General features: G+C 39.8%; 1 protein-coding gene across 10 annotated transcripts in view; it reads right to left on the bottom strand.

Moving 5' to 3' along the window:
* Positions 1 to 11429, bottom strand: part of LOC106884253 (protein kinase C-binding protein 1) — a 91233-nt gene that overhangs the window by 38652 nt on the left and 41152 nt on the right. For 8 of the 10 annotated variants that reach the window (XM_052967586.1, XM_052967587.1, XM_052967593.1 and 5 more), the window contains one exon: positions 1065 to 1250. In XM_052967586.1, coding sequence (XP_052823546.1) covers positions 1065 to 1250 — 186 coding nt within the window. Of the gene's footprint in view, positions 1 to 1064; positions 1251 to 7608; positions 7659 to 11429 lie in introns of all 10 variants that reach the window. The other 2 variants (XM_052967592.1, XM_052967591.1) reach the window with 1 other exon arrangement.

Below are 11429 nucleotides of genomic sequence, written 5' to 3'. Positions count from 1 at the left end.
GTGTGTGTGTGTGTGTGTGTGTGTGTGTGTGTGTGTGTGCATGTGTGTGTGTGTGTACTCTTGTCTAGACATAACATGAGGTTGTAAATGAGCATCACTGTCACACAAGCAGTGTTGTTCTTTTGTAATCTTCCAGAGAAAAAGATGTCTGACCATGGGGAAATATTGCCTTGCATGGAAACAAGTGAGGGTCAGTGACAGGAAGGGTACCCAGGCATCAAAAATCCACCTCAACAAATTCCCTCTACAAGGATGGAAAAGTAGGTGTCAAATGATGATATATTCCTCATCATTTGACACCCATTTTCCAAGCTGGCCAGGCTGGAGAGCCACACCAGGTCCCAGTCGTGGGTTTTGGCATGGTTGCTACAGCTGGATGCCCTTCCTAGTGTTGACCACTTTACAGAATGTACTGGGTGCTTTTTACTTGGCATCTGGATGGGTGCTTTTTGCATGCCACCAGCATCTGCACTTATACACACATTATATATAAGAGGTGGCCAAACCGTCAAACACAAAGAACCACATGTATCATTTTTCCAACATTCAAGAGCCCCCAACATATATTTTCCAAATTACATTCATAAATGGTAAGATATATACAGCTGCATAATTTAACTCACTAAAGTATATTGATGATTAATCTCTGCTCTTTAAACACTTTATCTGATCTTACATTTCCACAATTAACATTTTAAAACCCAGCTGCTAGGATGTTAAAGCAGATTAACCAATATTTGGCATCCCCTGCAACTCTATGGATGACGTGAACCTATTGTCTTATTTTTCCTTTGTGGTGTGTTATCTATGATCAGAGACATGGTAAGTGTATTTGGGGCAAGGAACTCGCTTCTAGAAACAGCCTTATCACAGCAGAAATGGTTGAGTAACTGTCTCTGCAATACTATCAACCTATGACAATAGAGGTCAATCAAAAGGAACATAAACCAAGCAACACTGCTCCCCCCCCCCACTGCATGTAAATGACCTCCTACACTTATCACACAAACCCATGTGTGTCACCATACAAAATCCCCCCCCCCATGCCCCCTGCAAACACTTACCAGATCTGGAAGAGCAAGTGTCACTGGAAGGACTTGAACATCTTTCTGATTTGATTTCCGTCTTACCAAATGGCAATCCTGAGATGCTGCCAGTTGAGGCCCGAGTGCGGATGGTACTTGCACCAGCTGTAACTGGCGTCGTAGCCGCACTGCCAGACATCTTGGCACTGGAATCACTTCCTGAATCTGTAGCAAAGAAATAATGAATAAAGAAATTAAAATTACACAATGAGTGTGTGTGTAGCATTAATAAAAATACAGAAAAACATAAATGGTGTTTTATGTAACCTATCCCTTACACTGATGTCCCATGCCATACTGCACTGGATTTAGGAGTGGAGTGTATGACCTATTACTCAGCCCAAACTTTGGTCACATGTTGTGCTTTGCAACACATGCATGTACTGTGTGTGTGTGTGTGTGTGTGTGTGTGTGTGTGCGCGTGTGCATGCGTTCATATAAGTGAGGCAATTATTTTTGTATGGTCATAGAAGTAAAGAATGAAGAATGGGTTACAATGGAAGTTTATTGCAATTGGATCCAGATGAATAGAAGGAAACTTTGTAACCCTTTAATGCTAATATTTCTAAGTAAATTACAAGTGAGGATTAGCAGCAGGAAGAACATCCTACTGTACAAATATGATTTAATAATGTATTTGTCTAATCCATGCCAGCATGGAAAAATGGATGTAAAAACAAATTATTTTCGTTCATCATCTGCAATCACTATTTTTTAATCACTCTACTAATCATATTGTCCTGAACAAAAAGAGGAAATTAAGGAAAAGGACTCCTTAGTCCTACTGGGTAGAAAATGATTTCACCAGCATTGGTGCTGCAAGAAAATGCATTCAGTACCCTCTGTGAAGTGGTCTATGACAGGAAAGGATCATAAGTGTAGAAGATGACACTAAAAGTATGATGTACAAGTGACACAGAGTCCTGCAACCCAACAAAGAGGGCAAAAACTCTGATCAAGGACTGACCCAAACTCTGATAATCTGTCCATGCCATACCATATGGAAGGCTAAGATGACAATGATGAAGTTACCAGGGTAGTTGAAAGATAAGGTTGGTTATTTCAACATGTTTCTTTTTAATGTAAAAGTTCATTGCATGTCAGACTCGGACATCATGTGACATGGTACATGAGAGGAGAAGGAAAAAAATAGAAGGAAAAAGGAAACTACAGACGTGAATGAGTGACAACGTCTATGCACACACACACACACACACACAAAATTCAGTAAATGACTTTTGTTTTACAAACCTCATAAACAGAGAAATAACTAAATGACTAAGTACACACACACAAAGAAAATTAAAGAGGCAGAGAGAGAGAGAGACACACACACACACACACAGAGTTAAAGAAATGATGTTAAACTCTGTTGACAATTCCCTATCAGTGGGGGTATTTTATAGCAAAGGTATCACTGACGAGCCCCATATCCACGATGAACTGTTTAATATACAATAATTAATCAATGAAGCAAAGAGCTTGGATAAAGAATTGAATCAGTTAATATTTACTTATCAGGAGGAAATATTGGTTGTGGATTGGCAGAATAGTTAGAGAATGCTGGAATAAAATAGTTTGCTGTATTTACAATAAATCTTATTGTTCTGAGTTCAAATTCTGTTTTCTACTACTATAGCCCTGGGCTGATCAATGCCTTTGGAGTGTATTTGGTAGATAGAAACTGTGTAGAAGCCTGTCATGCATGTGTGTGTCCATCCCAACAACTACTGCTTAACAACCAGTGTTCGTTTCTTCACATCTTCATGACTTAGTGGTTCGGCAAAAGGGGCTAACACAATAAGTATCAGGCTAAAAACTAAAACAAGTACTGGGATTGATTTTCTTGTTAAACCCTTCAAGGAAGTGCTCCAGCATGGTCGCTGCCAAATGACTGAAACAAGTAAAGAACATTCGCACCTCTTAACATGTTTGAGAAAGGCATCACTGTGACGTCATCTCATTCTTCGCTTTTATAGGTTTGCGGCCTTGAATCACAATTTAAGCGAATGGTATTTGAGGTTAACAAAGCCAGTCTTTTTAAATAAATATTGACACGAGTTGATGATGAAAAACAATATGGCCGAGGAAGACATATTTCCGAGACTTCATACAGCCGACAAAAGAGTCAAAGCTCTGTTGACAGGGTTGACAGGGCTGACACACTTAACCTGCCCAAGACCACCTTTCGTTCTATGACATAAACTTCTGGTTTTAAGCTGGTCTAAATTAAAACCTTACACCACTTCAATTTATGTTCCAAACACCAGTTTAATAATCCTTTCTAATCTATGCACAAGGCCTGAAATGTTGGGAGATGGGATTCGTTGATTACATCAACCCTAGTATTCAACTGGTATTTATTTTATCGACTCCCAAAAGGATGAAAGACAAAGCTGACCTCAACAGAATTTGAACTCAGAATATAAAGTTGGTGGAAACGCTGCTAAGCATTTTGCCAGGTGTACTAACGATTCTGCTAGCTTTGCCACCTGGAACACCAGTTTACGTCATTTTATGAAATTCTTTATTATTTAAAAATTCAACTGAAACAAAGTCAGTATATTTTAACTGAAATATGGTAAGAGAAGGTTTAAAGAATCAATACTTGATGTCTTTTCAACAGAGCTATATGACTGTATCCAACAAATGTATCTGAAGAGATGTGATGTGAAGTAACTGCATCACAGATAAATGTTTTGTCTGTCTGCATGCTGGGTTTAGATTCTGTGAGAGAGAACTGGTCTCTTAGTCATATTTTGAGATATCTGTGTCTCTCTGTCTCTCTCTACACCATGACACTTGCTTACAACAATGCTTAAATAGAAAAACAAACGATGAGCCAATGAACTTTTAAGTGAAACAACCAGCATTGGGTCAATGAAGCCAGGCTTACTAAAACTTTCCAAGTTATTTTAGGTCAGTTGTGTAAAAAGATTCAGCTTCAATTAGAATGAACAAAAATCAACTTTTCAATGATGTTGCCATGGGTTAGAATGATCAATAGAGTTGCTTTCTGCCCATGTAGAAATTGGGTTACTAATGTCATACATCAAAATAGAATGAGTTTCCAAATTAACCATTTTACAAATTAATCATTTATTATCCACTCATAAAGAGGGAGATATTTGTTCACCATGTCTCCCAAACTCAGTAGGTACACACATGGCTGTGATCACATATGGTGTCTTGGGCCAGTGTCTTCTACTCTACCCACGCAATACAACAGAAGCCCCGAGGGTGGATTTGGTAGGTGGAAACTGAAACAAGCCTGTTACACACACACATTATAATAATAATAAGGATTCAGATAGAATTGGGTACTTGAATAGATATGCACCAGGTAGGATTGGATAAACCTGTGGTCACCACCTATGGTCAATAAATATCAAATAGGATATTCCAGTTGTGTCCACAGAGAAAACCAACCCTATAAAGACAGACGAAATACCGCTAAGCATTTCGCCCGGCATGCTAACGTTTCTGCCAGCTCGACGCTTTTCATGTGTTAACACATCGCAGCCTGAGGTGTTAATGTTTCTGCCAGCTCACCTCCTTAAGGCTTCAAATTTTAGCACAGAACTAATAATTTAGATAGGGTGGAGCTGAGGTAAGTCGATGAGTGCTTTAGCGTTCAGGTTTCTCTGTCAAATGTAATCCTTATTTATTCACATTGATATGAATCAGTAATGTATTACTTTGTAGCTTAGCAATGACGTGATTGTTTATTTTTAGAATAATATTGTCAGACAAGTGCAAGAGGCTGGCTCTGGCCAGTTTGAAGATGGAAACAGGTATATTATTTCGGCCAGATATGGCTGGTTTAAATGCTAAAGGGTTACATCAACCCCAGTACTTCACTGGCACTTCTTTCATCAACCCTCAAAAGGCTTTGACAGGGCAGTTAAATGATGATGATAATAATAATAATAATAATAATAATAATAATAATAATAATGGCTGATGATGAGGGACTCTCCCATCGAAGATGACGTATGTGTATTCAGCTTTTGCCGAACACATCCTGCACAGAAATGATTTTGTTTGTAAGAGATCAAATAGATTGTGCCACACTTTAGCTCACCTCATTCCATCAAATTGATGTTGCCATGAAAAGATGCTTATGGTGTATCATGTGTCAGATGTTGAAGTGATTGCAGAGCAATGTGAGATGAAGTGTCTTGCTCAAGAACGCAACACATCACCTGGTCTACATCGTGAGTGCAACACCCCAACCACCGTACAAGCGCAGGCGTGGCTGTGTGGTAAAAAGCTTGCTTCTCAACCACAGGGTTTGGAGAAAGCTTTTGACAGCGTCCCCTGTTCCCTTATCTGGTGGTCAATGCAGAAACTAGGGATAGACAAGTGGTTCGTGAGAGCTGTACAAGCCATGTACAGTGATGCTGTCAGTAAGGTGAAAGTTGGCAATGACTATAGCAAGGAATTAAGTGTACAGGCAGGAGTTCACCAAAAATTGGTTCTCAGACCCCTTTTGTTCATCATAGTCCTCCAGGCTATAAACAGAGGAATTTAAGACAGGCTGCCCTTGGGAGCGCCTTCATACTGATGACCTTGTTCTTCTAGCTGAATCACTACTGGAACTAGAGAAGAAATCTCCGGTGTGGAAGCAAGGTCTGGAATCAAAGGGCCTTAGAGTTAATCTACCTAAGACCAAAGTCTGAGTAAGTAGGAAAACAGACAAATCACAAATCCTTTTAGAGAAATGACCCTGTTCGATATATAGAAAATGTGTAGGTAGAAACTCCATAAGGTGCACCCAGTGCAAGCTATGGACACATAAGAAGTGCAGTAATATGAGAGGAAAGTTAACAGAGAAAACAGTGGTCACTGTGTGTGGCCGGTGTGTAAGAAGAACAAACACTAGGGATGTATAGGAAACAGATTTCATCAAATGTCCAGCAGGGATGCTTAGAAGTAGCAGAGAGCTTTCTGTTACCTAGGTGACCAAATCAACAATGGAGGTGGATGCTCTGAGAGCAAAGCTGCTAGAATAAGTTGGGCAAAGTTTAGAGGAACTACCTTTGTTGGTAATAAAGGGCCTCTCCCTTAGAGTGAAATGCAGATTGTGCGATGCCTGTGCATGAACAGCCATGCTATATGGCAGTGAAACATGGGCTGTGAGAGAGAAGAGGACATGCAAAAGTTTGGAAGAAATGAAGCTGGCATGCTCTGCTGGATGTGCAATGTGAGTGTGCATACATGACAGAGTGTAAGCGTTTTGAGAGAAAAGATGGGCAGAAGAGGCATCAGATACGGTTTGCAAGAGAGAAGGCTGCACTGGTATGGTCATGTGATGCATATGAACGAGGACAACTGCGTAAAGAAGTCCTGATCTGTGTGGAGGGAACCTGTGGAAGAGGTAGACCCAAGAAGACATGGGACAAAGTGGTGAAGTAGGATTTTCAGAGGTTGCGTCTCATGGAGGAGATGACAAGCAAACAAGACTTCTGGTGATTTGCTGTGCTTGAGAAGACACATCAAGCTAAGTTAAGTCATAGTCGTGACCGATGCCAGTGGTATGTAAAAGGCATCTACTACACTCTATGGAGTGGTTGGCATTAGGAAGTGCATCCATCTGCAGAAACCAACCCAAAACCAACTGGGGTTTGGTGCAGCTCTCCAGCTTACCACTTCTAGTCAAACTGTCCAACCCATGCCAGCATGGAAAATGGATGCTAAATGATGATGAGCAATCTTTTCTACTATTGGCACAAGGCCCGAAATTTGCATGGAGGGAGATTGTTAATTACACTGATCCTAATACTCAACTGGTATTTATTTTATTGACTCCCAGAAAGATGAAAGGTAAAGTTGACCGTGGCAGAATTTGAACTTAGAATGTAAAGATGGACAGAATCTGAGCAGCATTTCGTCCATTTCTACTTGGGCACATGGTGTGAAACTGGGATAGGAAAGGGGCAGAGATCCTTACATCAATCTTAATACTCAGCTGGTATTTATTTTATTGACTCCCCAAAAGATGAAAGGCAAAGTCAACCTCGGCAGAATTTGAATTCAGAAAGCAAAGAGCTGCAAGCAACGCCACTAAGTATTTTGTCCAACATGCTAATGAGTCTGCCAGCTCACTGCTTTTAATAATAATAAATAATAATAATAAATAGTGTTCTAAGAAGTATGACTAGTTTCTTGAGTAAAGTAATTAACATTACAACATAATTAACGACAAGGCTTTAAACATTTGATGAGTTGATGAATAATGGCTATTAATCATGTTTTTTAGTGAGTGAGGAGGCAAGCCGAGACTCATGCAAGGGATTTTGCTTAGAAACTTTGAATTACATTTAGGCAAAAAAAGCAAAAAACAAAAGAAAACGAAAAAAAAAGAGGGAGGAAAAAACCAGCCAAATAAAACATCAACAATATCAAGCAATGCCAAGAGTTAAAAGTATACAATGTTTATAAGGGGGGAGGGGGAGGAGACTAATGAATGGTAGTAGCAGCATTGTGAGTGCTGCCATGCTTCCAGCAGTGATCTACGTACCTTTTGACCGAGTGATCATGGTACTGTTTCTGTGGCCAGAAGCATTCAGCCTACAAAGCAGAATAGATTGCAGTTTGAGTTAGAAGTGTTGCAGGAAGATTAATCAGAACTTTCGTTCAAAAAAGGGGGACACACACAATTAACAAAATAGCCTTTAAAATAACAACAACAACAACAATAATAATAATAATAATCCTCAACAGTACAAGATGAGTTTTAAAATTTATTTATATTCCTTGTTAATTGGCCCTTATAAAAAAAAAAATCCAATGAAAATCGAAGTGCTGACTGATATAAGTGTAACGATCAATTAAGTACATTATGAATTTAATACAAACACACAGGTATTTGGTAAATCAAAGAGAAGATCCATAATTTTCTATTTCAAAGTTGAGGGATTGTTATCAAAAACGGAATCCATATAGAAAATTTTAAAAATCTAACAATATTTTTTGATTTATAAAGAATTGAATGGAGAGAACCATTCCATGCTAACAAAGAATTTTTTTTATAACGGGTTGAAGTGCTTCAAAAAATTCTTTTGGACCTTAAGTAGATGCACAATAATAATTTATATTCATGTGTAAAGGGCATGAGATTGTTTTGGCAAAGTCATTTTGGTCTTGCATCACTAAATCAACACTGTCTTATTTGACATCAGATACTTTGTCCCTGCAACATTTTGGCAATGTACAGGGTTTGTTTTTTTATTTGACCTGACAACTAACTCGTAATCCCAACCGCAAAACTACTTCACTACTAAACTTCATTCATCTTTCTGCTTCGTTCTATGTATATAGGAGGGTTGGTGGAATATTGATGAAAGGTGGAAAGGAAAAGATTTTCTCACAATGGATTCCTCTACATTTTTGACAAAAGAGAACAGCAAATCAAAATTCTGGTGCAGCAAGCAGAAAAACGAGAGAGAGGGAGGGGAAGCATAAAGAAGTGTCTGCATGCATGTATATGCACTTGCCAACAAGTACTATCACCAAAACTGGTTCAATGTCCAGTCAGCTGTGGCAAATTGCCAGCCAAACCCAGCCATCTTATTCCAAACTGAGAATAGCTTATTCTGGTGTTTTCCCCACTAAAGTTAAAAAGAGAGGAAAAGAAAGAAAGAAAAAAACGAGAAAAAACAATCGTTATTCTGATTAGGTTTTCAAATGTTCAAATTCCACAGAATCCAATGTGGTCATGACAGCAATGGTTACTGAAATATCTAGCACCATTAAGAAGTCACATTGTGGGGCAAGTGTGTGCTACAAGGGTGGAAGGGGATTCCGTGTGCTACACATGTGAGAAGAGATATGGTTTATGGAATATGGTGGAGCAGAAGAGAATAATAGAAAGAATGGGAACGAGAATGGTGTGGTGAATGAGTGAGTATTGCTGAGAGGAGTACAAACAATGGATTTCAGAGACTGATGGGGATTGTGCCAGAGATGGATGTTGTGAAGAGAAATGGGATGAGATGGCCGAGCCATGTGCTGAGGGTGATGGAAATCAATGTGGAAGGATGCAGAAGAAACTGAAGAAGACCTGCTTAAAGAATGTAGAGGAAGCAAGGAAGGCAGGAAAATTGGTGAAGGCAAAATGGTGAAGAATGTCATCGGAACCACAAAGTTAACACCTTGTCTAGAGTAGAGATAAACGAGCTTAAAATATTTATTGCTGTTATTATAGTACCTTGCTATGATCTTTTGTTTTGACTAAACATAAAAGTGTGAAAAGAAACAGAAGCCTGACAACTGAGAGAACTGCAGAGTTAGTTGTAAAGAGGCTCATTTCTTAATCACCACAAAAGCATTTACTGGAAAATATTTCAAAAGCAGAGGCAGCTTCCAACATGAGATTTATCAAAACTATGCCATTTGGGCTGCTACAAAGTGATTCATGTATAAAGGAAGTTATCATTCTCTCTCTCTCCAGAATGAAGTAAGTCGACCATTGACATCTGAACCAGTTGGATTACCTTCCACCAGCAAAGCCTTCGTAGCATCCTCAAGATCGCATGAGAAGACTACAGAAACAACATTAACAATCCCCAAAGAGACAAAAATCATCAACATCGAAAGCAACCATCACCAAGAACCATGTTTGGGGAACGGGGCATGTGCTTTGAATGGAGGGCAACTGACTCCTAAGGGAATCCTCTATGGTTAACCAAGGAAGGGAAATTAGATAAGAGGAAGTCAGGTGATAAAGCACTTCAATGACATCTTTCTTTTATTCTTTTACTTGTTTCAGTCACTTTGACTGCAGCCATGCTGGAGCACTGCCTTTAATCAAGCAAATCAACTCCAGGATTTATACTTTGTAAACCCAGTACTTATTCTATCTGTCTCTTTAGCTGAACTGCTAAGTTACAGAGACATAAACACACCAGCATCAGTTGTCAAGCAATGTTGAGGGGGAGGGACAAACACAGACACACACACATATATATATGATGGGCTTCTTTCAGTTTCCGTCTACCAAATCCACTCACAAGGCTTTGGTCGGCCCGAGGCTATAGTAGAAGACACTTGCCCAAGGTGCCACGCAGTGGGACTGAACCTGGAACTGTGTGGTTGGTAAGCAAGCTACTTACCACACAGCCACTCCTGCACCTATCTTGAAGGTAATATATTAAAAAGTTGCAACATTAGCATCAGCAACTGGGAAGCTTCCATAAATGACAAGACAACCTGAAGTTTCTTCACGCCTCAAGCAGTGGACCATTTTGAACAATTTAGTTGAAGATAGAGTGGCTGTGTGGCAAGTAGCTTGCTTACCAGCCACATGGCTCTGAGTTCAGTCCCACTGTGAGGCACCTTAGGCAAGTGTCTTCTACTATAGCGTCGGGCCAACCAAAGCCTTGTGAGTGGATTTGGGAGATGGAAACTGAAAGAACCCCGTCGTATATATATATATATATATATGTGTGTGTGTGTGTGTTTGGTCCCTCACCACTGCTGGTGTGCTTATGTCCCCATCACCTAGCAGTTCGGCAAAAAGAGACCGATAAAATAAGTGCTAGGCTTACAAAGAATAAGTCCTGGGGTTGATTTGTTTGACTAAAGGCAGTGCTCCAGCATGGCAGCAGTCAAATGACTGAAATAAGTAAAAGAATATACAGAGAGAGAGAGAGAGAGGTTTGCAAGGAACCCAACTGTCAAAATCAAACCTCACTGTTACAAGATTTATTAGTCACCTGTGCAGATATGCTAGTAACTCCTGATCCAGAAGATCCTTCCTGATCCTCAACTCTGAGGGATTGCCAGATATTTAATAGCATCTGTCTCTAATCTCTGACAATGTGAAAAAACCGAAACGACCCCACAAGATCTCATTAATATCATTTTGGAAGAGTCTTTTGCACTTACCAAGGAGCTTCTCTTAACCAGGTCTCCCTGGCTCAGAGGAGAAGCAAAGCCAGGGCATGTGAGGTGAGCTGTACCAAGAGAGTCAACGTTGCAAAACTGGGAAGTGGTAATGAGGGTTGGCCCTACTTCATTTGTAGGTTTGACAGCTGGGGGTTGACTCATAGACTTCACCTAACCCTGAAGATACAGGCTAGTGTCTATTATGTAATATCCTGCACCTTCCACACACACAATATATATATATATATATATATATATATATATCATCATCATCATCATCATCATCGTTTAACGTCCGCTTTCCATGCTAGCATGGGTTGGACGATTTGACTGAGGACTGGTGAAACCGGATGGCAACACCAGGCTCCAATCTAAATTTGGCAGAGTTTCTACAGCTGGATGCCCTTCCTAACGCCAACCACTCAGAGAGTGTAGTAGGTGCTTTTAAGTGTC

The sequence above is a fragment of the Octopus bimaculoides genome, chromosome 4, assembly GCF_001194135.2.
Source record: "Octopus bimaculoides isolate UCB-OBI-ISO-001 chromosome 4, ASM119413v2, whole genome shotgun sequence".
Classification (NCBI taxonomy): Eukaryota; Metazoa; Mollusca; class Cephalopoda; order Octopoda; family Octopodidae; genus Octopus; species Octopus bimaculoides.
Note: the sequence above shows the minus strand (reverse complement) of the source record. Positions and strands in the feature narration are given on the sequence as shown.